This window comes from Mus pahari, chromosome 12 (assembly GCF_900095145.1).
Source record: "Mus pahari chromosome 12, PAHARI_EIJ_v1.1, whole genome shotgun sequence".
Taxonomy (NCBI): domain Eukaryota; kingdom Metazoa; phylum Chordata; class Mammalia; order Rodentia; family Muridae; genus Mus; species Mus pahari.
In genome coordinates, this window is record NC_034601.1 from 24,351,040 (window position 1) to 24,365,260 (window position 14,221).

Here is a 14,221-nt window from a genome sequence, read left to right on the forward strand (position 1 = left end):
GCTTCTATTTCTTTAGCGGAAATGGGACTGTTTAGATTGTTAATCTGATCCTGATTTAACTTTGGTACCTGGTATCTGCTTAGAAATTTGTCCATTTCTTCCAGGTTTCCAGTTTTGTTGAGTATAGCCTTTTGTAGAAGGATCCGATGATGCTTTGGATTTCCTCAGGATCTGTTGTTATGTCTCCTTTTTCATTTCTGATTTTGTTAATTAGGATGCTGTCCCTGTGCCCTCTAGTGAGTCTGGCTAAGGTTTTATCTATCATGTTGATTTTCATAAAGAGCCAGCTCCTGGTTTGGTTGATTCTTTGAATAGTTCTTTTTTTCCACTTGGTTGAATTCAACCCTGAGTTTGATTATTTCCTACCCTCTACTCCTCTTGGGTGAATTTGCTTCCTTTTGTTCTAGAGCTTTTAGGTGTGCTGTCAAGCTGCTTGTGTATGCTCTCTCTAGTTTCTTTTTGGAGGCACTCAGAGCTATGAGTTTTCCACTCAGGAATGCTTAAATTGTGTCCCATATGTTTGGTTATGTTGTGGCTTCATTTTCATTAAACTCCAAAAAGTCTTTAATTTCTTCTTTATTTCTTCCTTGACCAAGGTATCATTGAGGAGAGCATTGTTCAGTTTCCAAGTGAATGTTAGCTTTGTATTATTTATGTTGTTATTGAAGATGAGCCTTAGCCCATGGTGGTCTGATAGGATGCATGGGAAAAGTTCAATATTTTTGTATCTGGTGAGGCTTGTTTTGTGACCAATTATATGGCAAGTTTTGGAGAAGGTAACATGAGGTGCTGAAAAGAAGGTGTATCCTTTTGTTTTTGGATAAAATGTTCTGTAGATATCTGTTAAATCCATTTGTTTCATAACTTCTGTTAGTTTCACTGTGTCTCTGTTTAGTTTCTGTTTCTCATCTGTCCATTGATGAGAGTGTAGTGTTCTACTGTGTGAGGAGCAATGTGTGCTTTAAGCTTTACTAAAGTTTCTTTAATGAACGTGGCTGCCTTTGCATTTGGAGCATAGATATTCAAGATTGAGAGTTCATCTTGGAAAATTTTACCTTTGATGAGTATTAAGTGCTCCTTCTTGTCTTTTTTGATAACTTTGGGTTGGAAGTCAAGTTTATTCGACATTAGAATGGCTACTCCAGCTTGTTTCTTCAGACCGTTTGCTTGGAAAATTGTTTTCCAGCCTTTCCCTCTGAGGTAGTGTGTGTCTTTTTCCCTGAGATGAGTTTCCGGTAAGCAGCAAAATGTTGGGTCCTGTTTGTGGAGCCAGTCTGTTAGTCTATGCCTTTTTGGGGGAATTGAGTCCATTGATATTAAGAGATATTAAGGAAAAGTAATTGTTGCTTCCTGTTATTTTTGTTGTTATAGTTGGCATCCTGTTCTTATGGCTGTCTTCTTTTAGGTTTATTGAAGGATTTAGGTTTACTTTCTCGCTTTTTCTAGAGCGTAGCTTCCATCCTTGTACTGTTGTGTTTCCTCTTATTATCCTTTGAAGGGCTGGATTCATTGAAAGATATTGTGTGAATTTGGTTTTGTCATGGGATACTTTGGTTTCTCCATCTATGGTATTTGAGAGTTTAGCTGGGTATAGTAGCCTGGGCTGGCATTTGTCTTCTCTTAGGGTCTGTATAACATCTATCAGGGATCTTCTGCCTTTCATAGACTCTGGTGAGAAGTCTGGAGTAATTCTCATAGGCCTGCCTTTATATGCTACTTGACCTTTTCCCCTTGCTGCTTTTAATATTCTGTCTTTACTTAGTGCATTTTTTGTTCTGATTATTATGTGTCAGAAGGAATTTCTTTTCTGGTCTAGTCAATTTGGAGTTCTGTAAGCTTCTTGAATGTTCATGGGCATCTCTTTCTTTAGGTATGGGAAATTTTCTTCTATAATTTTGTTGAAGATACTTGCTGGCCCTTTAAGTTGATAATCTTCATTCTCATCTACTCCTATTATCCATAGGTTTGGTCTTCTCATTGTGTCCTGATTTCCTGGATGTTTTGAGTTAAGATCTTTTTTTATTTTGCATTTTCTTCGATTGTTATGTCCATGCTCCCTATGGAATCTTCTGCACCTGAGATTCTCTCTTCTGTTTCTTGTATTCTGTTGCTGATGCTTGCATCTATCNTTCCTGATTTCTTTCCTAGGGTTTCTTTCTCCACAGTTGTCTCCCTTTGGGTTTTCTTTATTGTTTCTTCTTCCATTTTTAGATCCTGGATGGTTTGTTCAATTCCATCACCTGTTTAGTAGGGTTTTCCTGTAACTCTCTAAGGGATTTTTGTATTTCCACTTTAAAGACTTCTAGCTGTTTACCTGTGTTTTCCTGTATTTCCTTCTTAAAGTCCTCTATCATCATCATGAAAAGTGACTTTAGATCCATGTCTTGGTTTTCTGGTGTGATGGTGTGTCCAGGACTTGCTATGGTGGGAGAGTTTGGTTATGATGATGCCAAGTAACCTTGGTTTCTATTGCTTCTGTTCTTACACTTGCCTCCTGCCATCTGATTATCTCTAGTGTTTGCTGCCCTCAATATATCTGATTGGAGCCTGTCCTTCCTATAATCCNAGTTGATTCAGGNCTTCTCAGAGTCCAGATTTCTCTGTGATTCTTTGATTGTGGGCTCCTGTGAACCTGAGATTCTGGGTTTGTCTGAGTTCTTGGCAGTCAAGCTAATCTGAGACACTCAAATATTAGTGTGAACCAGCTCCTGTTATCCTGGGATCCTGTTGTCTTAAGATCCTGGGCGTGTTACAGTGTGTGGAAGTCATGTATCCTTTGAGGACCATGCAGCTGTCTGGTCTGTTTGAAACCAAAGTAAACCTGAACTGATTAAAAGAAACCCTAGCCTCTGGTCAGGAAAGGTTCTGGTGTCCTTGTTCTCTGCTTCCCTAGTGCTGTCTCAGGTGCTGTGCGTGATTGGATTGGAGCAGATGTTGTGTTCCACTCACCAATGATCCTAAGATCGCGTGGACAGTCTGCTAGGGAGTGTGGGGCTGTCTGCCAACTCCGTGCCCCAGGTGACCCTGTGCTGGTGCAGACCGGAAGGGACTTGTGCCCCTGGCCAGGCCAGTTCTCTGCTTCCCTAGTGCTGTCTCAGGTCCTGTGTGCAATTGGATTGGAGCAGTTGTTGTGTTCTACTCTCCAGTGATCCTAAGATTGCATGGGCAGTCCTCTAGGGACTGTGGGGGTATCCACCGACTCCGTGCCCTAGGTGACCCTGTGCTGGCGCAGATGGAAGGGACTTGTCGTGACTCAACTTTCAAGTTGACACAAACGATCCATCCCAGATGTTTACTGTATCCAGGTAATAAGAGCTTATAGCTCAGATCACATACTTGGACTCTTTGAGTAATTTCTCTCTTCAGTGAGAGAAGTGCACACACACACACACACACACACACACACACACACACAGCTTTAGTATAGGTCAAACTGTAGAGACTGCTGGAGGGAGCCTCTAGGAAGTTTTGACTTACATCTAAACATCTTGTGGAAAGATGATCTTGGGCAATAGGACCATTTACTTTCAGTCTCCAAGTTCTGCAGAAGAACACAGCACTCCCCCTCTCACCAGAAGACGATGACGAGCCACCAGGACCCATGTCCATAACGAGCTTAGGCACTGCCAAGAGCTTTAATTTTCAGGAATAGAAAACTATGTGTGTTTGTATTTTCTGCACAATTATAAAAATTATAACTGTATTCATATCTCATTTGACCTTGTAGTTTTAAATACATTCATTGTCCATTAAAATAGGTCTTTGGTTAATGGAGCAAACCAAAGCTGCAGGTCAAAACTGCCATCTTTAGAATAAGATGCATGTTTGTTTGTTTCTTTCTTGTTTCCTTCTAGGCCAACCGAGCAATTGGCACCATTGGATTGGTGGCAGCTGGAATTGATATCTTCACATTCCTCGGCTTGTTTCCCAAAAGACAAAGAACGAAATATTAACAGTTTATTGAAGAGATTGGAATGAAGAAATTTGTGAGGAGAAAAAAAAATCCTAAGGTGAATACTTATTTTGAATGCATCATTATTGCTCGTGGTCCCCATGATGGATGGCAGACTCCGTAATAAATTGCTTGCTGATTTTCATCTTATCATTGAGCCAAGAAAAGTTTTTCCCCACTAGCAGAGATTTGCCGTGGCAGCTTGAACAAAATGCAATTGCCTTTTGATCGAGCCAGCTGATGATCTTAACAGAACGAAGACCATGTTTTATCTTCTGCTGTAAATATTGTTTTCCTTTTCCCTAAGGACAGCTGTTTTGCCAGAGGTGTGGAGAACCATTTACATATGCTGCTGAGAGACAGTTGTTAGGGCCAACATCTAAATTTCTATTCCTTTCCTTGTCAGAAAAAGGAGCATGAACATATCTAGTAGTTTGGATACATGGATATTTATCATATATCCAAATACTTAAGGATCTCTGAATGACAAATCATTTGAGGCAGTACCCCCATATGGCTGCCCCTGTGTAGGTTGAGCATGTAAGAAGGAGAGGGGACTTTTGTGTGTGCATATGTGTGGAATTCTTCTGAATGGTGTGCATGTGGAGGGACAGTCTTGGTCTCCACCTTTTTTTATTTTTATTTTATTTTTTAATTTTTGGAGACAGGGTATGCTGTCCTTCACAGCTTATGACAAACTAGCTAGCCCATGGGCATGCAAGGAATCTCCCGTCTCTGCCTCCATTTCACGGGAGGAGTTCTGGAGTTACTGAAGTGAACCAACAACCCAAGCTTCCTGTGGACTCTGAGGATCTGAGCTCGAGACATCATGCTTATGTATAAGATGCTTTACCCACTGAGCCCCTCCCTGATCTCTCTCTCTCTTGTACTTTCAGACCCAGTGAGTTCAAGAATCAGTGATGAACAATGGGCTGTAGTTTTATTGATTTAAATGGATCCCTCCACATTGTATAGTAGCTCAGTGGTTTGACCTTTGGGCCTTGGCAAGCAATCATTAATATTAACGCAAAGAGCTATATTTATAATGCAAAATTCCTCATCCCTTTAAAGATGTGAACTGTAAGTCAAGGAATCCCCTTATTTTATTCTTTTATTTTACTGATTATGCGTTGAATTAAACTACGTCTTAATGTCATTTCTGCAGAATTCTTGATAGCAGGTCAGGAGAGGTGGAATGTAAGTCTTTCTACATGAAGATAGTATAAGGGCATCATAGCATTGCCTCATAAACCCTACAGCTAGCCCGGCATCCTTTCATGCCATTATCAAAAGCATGGCAATCAATAAGGAAAAAGTGCCAGTGACCATAGGGATAGGAAGTGATAGAATATTGTAAAGTCAAGTGCACAAGACTCAGTGGAAACCTCACACCTAGTAAACTGATTTGACCTTGGTGCTAGGAACACGCACACTGATGAGGGTGAGTCACACAACTATGTGCTGCCACTCCCACCCAGACAGAGTCCTTTCTTTACTTTTCTAACAGGCCCTTCTTGTTTGAACCACCAAACTCATTATTTAGTTTTCTCAGAAGGCACGAGGCTACTTTTATCCTGAATGCAGGTCTCTGTTCCCAAATAGTAAAGAATATTCAGTTTTCTAGAAGTTTCCTATGAAGGCAAGGGCAGCTGTGGCCGCTGGGCTACTTTCTCCTGGTGCGTCGCCTTCTCAATAAAATATATTTGCAGGGCATTTGTCTCTGGCAGATTTATACCGCCGGCCAGGAAAGGTAGAAGGACTGAGAACCAAATGCCTGTTAGGGATTCAAGTCAAACCTTTCTAGAGAACTCTGACATCTCCACTCCAGAACAAAAGCAAAATGTTAAAAGGAAAACATCAGAAATGCAATTTTAATCCATGGGTTCATTTCCTTATCAGTTATGTGAGACTTTGGCAGTCTTTGTTTGCTATAAACATGGCCGACCTTAGGATGGGCAGCTCTAAATAGTTGCGGTTGTTTTCCTGCAGGTACTCAGTACCCACACGTTCAACGCAACTTGTACTTGAATCAGCTCTTTTCCCAACACTATGAAATATTGTCTGGGCATATTTTCAGCAGTCAGGAATGGAATCCACCTCTATCATGTCTCAAAAAATGAAATGTAAAGATCATCTGCATTAGGTGATAGGTTTTTGGTACTACTAGGAAAGAAATATCTGTATTTTTATTGAATATGTACATATAACAAATAAAATATGCTACCTAAATGTCACACTGTGTCAACTGAATCTGTTCATTTGAGGAGTCAAATTACTGAAAAGGGCAGTCATGTAAAGGAAACCTTTGGCTTGACAACTTCAAGACTGCTATAATTTTTTTTCTTTTAATGATAAGCTAACATGCTTAAAAAGCAGATTTGTTTTCTTTTATTTACACACACACACACACACACACACACACACACACACACACACACACACACACACACGGCAGGAAGAGGTGTCAGCCAGGTCCCCCAGACCTGGAGCTACAAGAATCTGTTAGCTGCTTAATGTGGATACTGGCAACTAAACTGCTCCTTAGCAGTGGTCAACTGCTCCAGCCCTAAAATCTTTTTTAAAAAGACTTTCAACTCTGTTGATTTTGCTGGCCTGGGTGCTGTATCAGTTTCTTCTCTCGTTGCTGTTATTAAATACCTGACAGAAGCAACTTAAGAGAAAAGGGGTATGCTTTGCTTACAGGATTAGAGAGATTGGAACCCATCACCTGGGAGTGTGGGACATCTGGTCACACCGCGCCCATAGTCATGATGTGAGAGACAGGGATGCTGGGTCTCAGCATCCTTTCTCATTTTTATTCCATCAGGGACCAGATCTATGGATGGTACCATCAGCTTTTTGGGCAAGTCTTCCCATCTCAGGAAAAGCTTTCTAGAAGCATCTTCACAGACATACCAGGGATGTCTCTCTTACGTGATTCTGAGTCTAGTCGTGTTGACAATGAAAATTAAGCATTACAGCAAGTAAATTGGACAGTTTAAAAACTATCACTCTCCAAGCAGCTATGCACGCAAAAAAGCTTAAAGGCAAACACTTGTTTTCATAGGTATGCACACTGGTGCTGTTGGTTTGAGTGGCAGTGCTTATAACGTCATTTACAGTTATAGTTTGCTAACATGTTGGAAACTAAAGACTTCAGCATGGCGAACCAAGAGCTAACTGGTTGCGATTCCACAGGTTGTGCTGTTAGTCACATGGTGGCTATTCAGACATTCAGTTGATAAGTTGCCTATGATTGTGGAAGGTCTGTTGAATGAGCAAAAGAAAACCTAGGAGTTAATTTCAAGTGTTCACAGGAGTATTTCCTCTCCATCCTCTCCAGCTTGCAGCGAGGGTGGCACGCATTAAAGGCACTAGCTCGTGTACAGAACGCATTGTGAAGGATGCATCCTGTTGTTGTCTTTAGTATACATGCTTGGTGACTTGAGTAATTAAAACGATGTGATCAGTTGCTTAGCAGCCCGGTGATTCTCACAGTGTGGGTAAAATCACCATAGGTCCTTTCTATAGAATTTGGTTTTTAAGATGACCAATGAATGATGAGTTCAGGGAAGCCCTTAGAGTTAGAATTTACATTTTTGTGTATTGATAATAATAATAATAATAATAGTAATAATAATAATAATAATAATAATAAAGGTAACATACTTTATAAAGTGAAAAATACATTTGAACAGTTTATTTCATTGTTGTAGTCTACTCTGTACTGTTAGGTTCACTGGCCCCATACAGTATAATTTTGGAACGTACAAAGTTGGTGTAGTTTGCTTACATTTTAACAGTGCTCATGCCATGATTATAAAAGATTAGCACCAGTCTCTACTGTTCTCAACTTCCACACCATTCTGGCTTCCTGTGTAGCTAGGGTGGAATTAGTCATCTTATTTCTCTATTGAAACCACACCAAAGATGCAAACCAGGAGGAATTTTGTGATCCTGGCCAATGTATGGACACAAATGTGCTTCACAAAAATTGTGTAAGATTAAGGAAACTTCCATCAATTAATATATTGCTCAAATTATCAGATGCCAAATGCTACCGCAGCTTTTGTCCAGGCATCTAATTTCATTGCACGAGAGCTGTCCATTTAGAACAATACAGTATGAATACAGGTTATTACAAAGGTGATCTGAGACGTGCAGTTTTCTCTGGAGCTAGTGAAGGATAGAATGAATGTTAGGTTCTTTGCTGCAAGGCTCGATATGCTGAAGTGCATTGGATGCTTCGATAGAAAGAGATGGGTGGCAGTTTCCACCTTTCCACACGGTTTAGTTTGGGGGACAAAGGGTGAGGTTGCGGAACAGGTGTGACAGCAATCCCGGTTACAGTCTGGTCCAAAAGTGCTCTTCTGAAGCTTGCCCTCCCAGCTTGAGCTTCCCTTTGGGGACCTCTTCGGGGCTCTCATAGGCTCTGTTGACGTAGAATCCATTTTTGCCATTGACTGCATAATCTGTCCTGTTCATGGGAGGCCATGTAGAGTCCTCTGCCAGCTTTCTCTGTAAGATCCTATACTGACTTTTGGAATAGAATCCAAATTCTTTCTTTATAAACAGCCAGAGCTCTCTATTTTGAAGGATGGCATCCTGAAAAATCAAGGGAGATGATCGTGAAACTATTGTACTTATGCAAGTAAGCCCCTTCTAGCCACCTAGCGCTGGAAGCCGAGGACCCCGAGCTTCCTGTCTCCTTAGCTCAAGGTTGCTGCCTCTGTTGCTATTTTTCCTGGAAGCTGAGATGTTTCTAGGCACAGAAACCTGCTAAGAACTCAAGCCTTTCACTTCTTCAGGAATGGTCAAATCCTGGCTAGGGATTCACTTCCAATTCTTCCACTAGGGACTCAAACTAACTTTAACACACCACATACCAAATAAATAAAACAAGAAAGAAGGAATGAGGAGGGATGGGGTTGAGGAGGGAAGGGGAGGAAAAACAGAAACTATAAACTGAGCCCCATCACATACAAAGTGCCAAAGACTGTTGCTTGAATGAATTAGTCTGAAGCAATCAAACACATTTTTAAATTTTATTTTCATTTATGCATATGTGTGTGGGGGTCGGGGTATATGTATATGCAAGTGTATGCAAAAGCCAGAAGATACCAGATGAGCTGGGTTTGGAATTACCCAAGATGGTAAGCTATCTGATTTGGGTGCTGAATACCACCACCATCAGGCCCTCTGAAAGAGCAGCAAACACTCATCATCACCAAGTCTCTCCAGTTCCTCAAAATTGTTTGCTTTCTCACGCTTTTGAGTTGCCTTTTGTTCTTTCCTTACACAAGTTTTCCAAGCAACAATAGAATCGATCTGTCCCTGCTTTGTACTTTCCTTTGTTTATGCTAGATTTTCCGTCACGTTACAACTTTTATGTAATTACATCTTGTAAGATAGCTTATTGTAGCCGACATAAAGCTATAGTCATCTTATTATCTTTAAAGACTGTGGCGTTTCTTCAGTTTGCAGCTTAAGTACTGAAGAACAACATTTGAATCCTATTTTGCTGCTGTAGATGACACTATCACAAATCTCTTGATACAAGTAGGATTACATTTTTTCTGTCTTATTTTGCGGTATTTTTAAAATTTGATGTAAAGGTGGAATTCCTGAATTAAAGAATATAAGAAATTCACACACACAGAGACACAAAGACACAGACACACACACAGACACACACACACACCTACTTAATTTGGTTGGTTCATTCTCTCAAAGGACTTGTTTATACTTCATGTGTCATCTATTTTTTTAAATTCCTTTTAAGAAAACAGCATCTGATCATTTTCCTGTGGGGGTGTGTCAATCAGTGGCACTCAGTAGAAGGGTAACACACTCATAAGAAGGTCTTCAAGGCTCATGGTTGACAGTAAAGTGGCTTCTATTCTCTCCCAACTAGAGGAGACTTCCTGAAGATACTGTTTCAGTCTATCTAAAGGTCTCCTTATGCTTCAGAGCTGCAGGGTCATCTGGCCTCACTTCTAGAATATTGAAAACAGTGGGGAACAAATCCAGCGCCTCTTGTGACAAGCACTGGAGCTCAATTGGTGCTCTGCTTTCTAAGGAGAAAGGTGCCAGGAATATTTCTCAGTAGCCTTCAAAGAATCTTAAGCCATTCTCCAAAGAACTTCTCTCAACCAGATCATGCAGTTTTTAAGAAAGTCTTACTAATCCTTTTTGGGGACCAAAGTAGTTGCTGTAAACATGGATTGCATATTGAGAATGAGACCCTGAATTTACATACCTGCTTAAAAAACTATAGGAGCCATATACTTTACCTCTACAAAGAAGGCCACACAGAACTGGACAAAGGCTGCCACTAGAATTGAAACTCTCCATGATGTGGTGGTTGGGATGAACTGTTGAAAAAAAGAAAAGAAAAGAAAAGAAAAACCTAACCCCATTATAGGTTGCACACTTTATATTTTGAAAAAGAGTTCCCACTTTTTTGTTGTTGCTGTTGTTTGGGTTTTTTTTTTCTTTTTAGAATTTCTGTATTTTCAATAACCCAAAGGTCTCTCTCCTTTGAAGATAGGAGAGCTGAAGGTTGCCATGCCTTGTCCGAGGACTGACTCAAAGACAGAAAGTAACCTCAAATGGACCCTTCCTGGCCCATGCTCTCTCTGGTAGCCTGACAGACAGATGGCAATCGTCAGGTGCATCAGCAGAACACCGTGAGCACTGCAGCAGAGGACACTTAGGAGCGCACGTGACCCTCTTCATTTATGCTTGGAAACACAGCGAAGAGGACATAAAATAAAACCATTCTTCTGCGATTCTTACTGATTTCTGTTCCCCTAAAACAAAGCTTACTTGGAATCCACTGCATTTTTTTTTCTTTCCCTTCCAGCAAAATTAACTTCTGGTCAAAAAAATCATAAGTCACAACAACAGATTAAGATTGTTTTGACTATGTATGACATTTTGAACAAATGTTATTAGCCTCAAACATCTTCATACAAGTCTAACAACCGGTACAAAGATTACAGGGTCACAAATGTACCACTAAACATGTCTGTTTATTAGATGTAAGAGATACATAGCCATAGCCATAGCCATAGCCATAGCCATAGCCATAGCCATAGCCATAGCCATAGCCATAGACATAGACATAGACATAGACATAGACATAGACATAGACATAGACATAGACATCTGCAGTGAATGGGGAACTATACAGCTCCATTTCTACCCTACATAAAGTTTGATTGAATATGTAGGAATCTGAGGTCTATAAGCCCAGCATCCTCCAGCCCGTAGTGTCTGGCTCAGTGGTTCTCAGCCTGTGGGTCACACCCCTTCGGGATGCATATCAGATGCCCTGAATGTCAAATAACTAGCACAATTACAGGTATGAAGTGGCAAGGACATAATTTTATGGTCATGGGTCACCATGATATGAGGAACTGTATGAAAGGGTCACAGCATGAGGAAGGTTGAGAAGTGCTGCTCCAACCATTCACTTCTATTTTCATCCATATCCTGGGATAAGCTCTTTCACGGCACTGCTTGTCCCTCTGTTTTCTCCGAGCAGAGACAGTCTCTACCTGGGCTTTGAGAGGCAGCACATTGGCTTTGGAGAAATTGGGGGCATACTCTGGCCCACTTAGATGCCAATGCCACTGCCACCTTAGTGAGGAAGGCTCGTCTCTATCACAAGCTTGGGAATACTCTCCGTTTGGAATTATTCACTTGTACAGTAGTAGACTTTCTTCACTTCTTAACAGTTCAGCACGGCATCATGCTTAGCTTCTGTTCCTGAGCCAAGCACATTATGAAGCTTTGTAACTCACAGGATATGAGTGGATCATCTGAGTTCTCATTTCCTAACTGTCTCTCCATTGCTTTCCTGACCTTGTTAAATTCATCTGATTGAAGTGTCCTTCCAAAGAACCTTCAGTGTCTCCCTGTTATTTTGGCAGAAAGTACAAAGCTTGTTGGCTGCCTTGGACAGTGCCTGTCTCCCCCAGTCTTCTCTGTTCTTCATGCTTCACTGCACAGTTCCTGTCTCTGTTTTAAAGTCTCTTCTACCTGCTTGTTACTTCAAGCCTTCCTTTGGTTTTGCATCCCTGACACCCAATGTTCTCTGCATTGCCAGAACCAAAGTCATTCTTTGAAATTCAAAAGGTCCTCCACCCTTTCTCTTGATGCTGAGGAAGTTCTGCCCATCAGAAACAGGCTGACCTGGATAGATCTCAACTGGCAAGATCTAGACCCTTACCAACCCATGTTCCTTCCATAAGGTCCTCATGGAAGCCACAGTGACAATAAGAACTCCTCCTTATGTCCTTACTGCTATATGCTTTTAATTCACTTCAAACATGGGTTGAATCAGACAGTCACATTACATTTCAATGAAGAATGGCTAGTCTTCAAAACAGAACTACAGGCTGACAGCAACACACTCCTTCCTTTCTAGACTTCTCCCACAAGACTTGTCCAAAAAACAGTTTTAATAACTTCCTAATGAACTTATTTTCAAACTAGTGTGACCAAATGATGGCCACTCAGACCAGACTCTCTATAGTCAATTCCTGATATTAATAAAACTTGCCCAACCCTTTTATTTTGCAATTACATTTAAAGGGATGTTTTACTTTATTCTCTCTCTCTCTCTCTCTCTCTCTCTCTCTCTCTCTCTCTCTCTCTCTCTCTCTCCCCTCTCTCTCTCTCTCTCTCTCTCTCTCTCTCTCTCTCTCTCTCTCTCTCTCTCTCTCTCTCTCTTCTCTCTGTGTGTGTGTGTGTGTGTGTGTGTTGTAGGGGGGTCACACATTCCACAAAACACATACAGATGTCACAGGACAACACAATTTTAGGCATGAACAATATACACATGCTAAAGGGATGTCACTATTAATATGGAAGTACATGTGGGATGGAGAAATATTTTCTCAAAACTAAAAGTGTGTAGTGGGTTTAGTGGTGTTTAGGTGGGTCAGAACGTATAGAGTCAAGATTGACTTACAAACTGCTATGCAAGAAGAGCCTTGGCACATCTGAGTCATGGCAGATGTCCACTGTATAACACTTACCTCCATTTTACGGTACAGGTCTTGAAAATCAGAAAACAGAATGAAAATAGTGAGGCCCACAGCAGATGTCAGCAGAAGCGAGAATAGATCTGAAGAAAAAACCAAACATTATTTTCAGGTGCTACGAGAACACTTCATAGAACTTGGCACAAGTTAGCAATTAGTTCATGTTGAGCAAACGCTAGACGAATCTTCAGATGTTTTGATAGATCATCATATGTTTTAAAATATGTCCTAATGTTTGTACGATAAAGATGTTAATATATTAAAAAAATCTCTCCTCATAAGGATGGAATCAAGTATGTTATAGAAACTTGCATAAGGGAATTATCTTTACTGAGGGTTTCTTAGGTGGAGAAATACTGCCATGACTAGCCCATCTGAATGGTTACCAGCGACGTCCCATACATGATCACCATCATCTAAGTGAGACGCATATGTAGAGGGAGCACCCAGTCTTGACAGCATCTTAGTGTTCGGGTCCAGGAGAATAAGTTACACTGGGCACTGACACTGACACTCGAAGCTTTCCAGTGTTAGGTCTATCAGCCTTTCTGAACTCTGTTTACATTCTGTCCCCTATCCTGGCTTCTGTGCTCTTGGTCATTAAGTGCCCCGTGTAGGCAATATTCCTTCTGTCATGATACAGTCCGTATCCCCCCAATTTAATGAGCCCAATTCAAGAACCACTTTTCTTCAAACTCCCAAATCCTCCCTTACAAAGCTTATTCTGATACATACAATCCCAATTGTTCTATCAGCCAGACTTTGGCAGCTCAGAAGTGACTATTTCCAGGGCTCTGACTTGGGAAGGGAAGTTACAAATTATAAATATGCAAAGCTGCTGGACTCCTCCCTTCCCATATCTCCAGCTGCTTGACTTTTAGAACATAAACATCCCAGGATGAATTATGTCAAAATTCCTAATCTTAGCCACCCAAAGCCCACCTGCCTCTGTGTCTAGCCAGCCATCAGCAGGTAGCGCCTCCACTGGGATATCACCTCAGGCCCCAGTCACCTCAAGACTTCACTCAGTGTGACCATGATAGAGAAACTATTTCCAAAGACACCAGAACTGCTGTCTCCTTTAAGCACCAGTACCCACCCTTAGCCTTTCCCCACCCAGTCTCAAATGAATGACCACGCTTGCTTAGAAAGGGTGAGGCAGAGATGGGGCGAGGGGGCAAGGGAGAGAGGAGGAGCAGGAGGAGGAGCAGGAGGA

General features: G+C 41.2%; 2 protein-coding genes across 5 annotated transcripts in view; one reads left to right on the top strand and one right to left on the bottom strand.

Moving 5' to 3' along the window:
• Plaat1 (phospholipase A and acyltransferase 1) overlaps nt 1–6,186 on the top strand; it is a 21,502-nt gene extending 15,316 nt beyond the window's left edge. The window contains exon 4 of one of the 2 annotated variants that reach the window (XM_021209934.2): nt 3,855–6,186. In XM_021209934.2, the coding sequence (XP_021065593.1) occupies nt 3,855–3,953 (99 nt within the window). In that variant the 3' untranslated portion in view covers nt 3,954–6,186. The remainder of the gene's footprint in view (nt 1–3,854) is intronic. The other variant, XM_021209935.2, reaches the window with a different exon arrangement.
• Nucleotides 6,187–7,628: 1,442 nt separating this feature from the next.
• Atp13a5 (ATPase 13A5) overlaps nt 7,629–14,221 on the bottom strand; it is a 133,471-nt gene continuing 126,878 nt past the window's right edge. For 2 of the 3 annotated variants that reach the window (XM_021209413.1, XM_021209412.1), the window contains 3 exons: nt 13,000–13,088; nt 10,246–10,326; nt 7,629–8,557 (listed from right to left, as the gene is read on the bottom strand). In XM_021209413.1, the coding sequence (XP_021065072.1) occupies nt 8,297–8,557; nt 10,246–10,326; nt 13,000–13,088 (431 nt within the window). In that variant the 3' untranslated portion in view covers nt 7,629–8,296. The remainder of the gene's footprint in view (nt 8,558–10,245; nt 10,327–12,999; nt 13,089–14,221) is intronic. The other variant, XM_029544504.1, reaches the window with a different exon arrangement.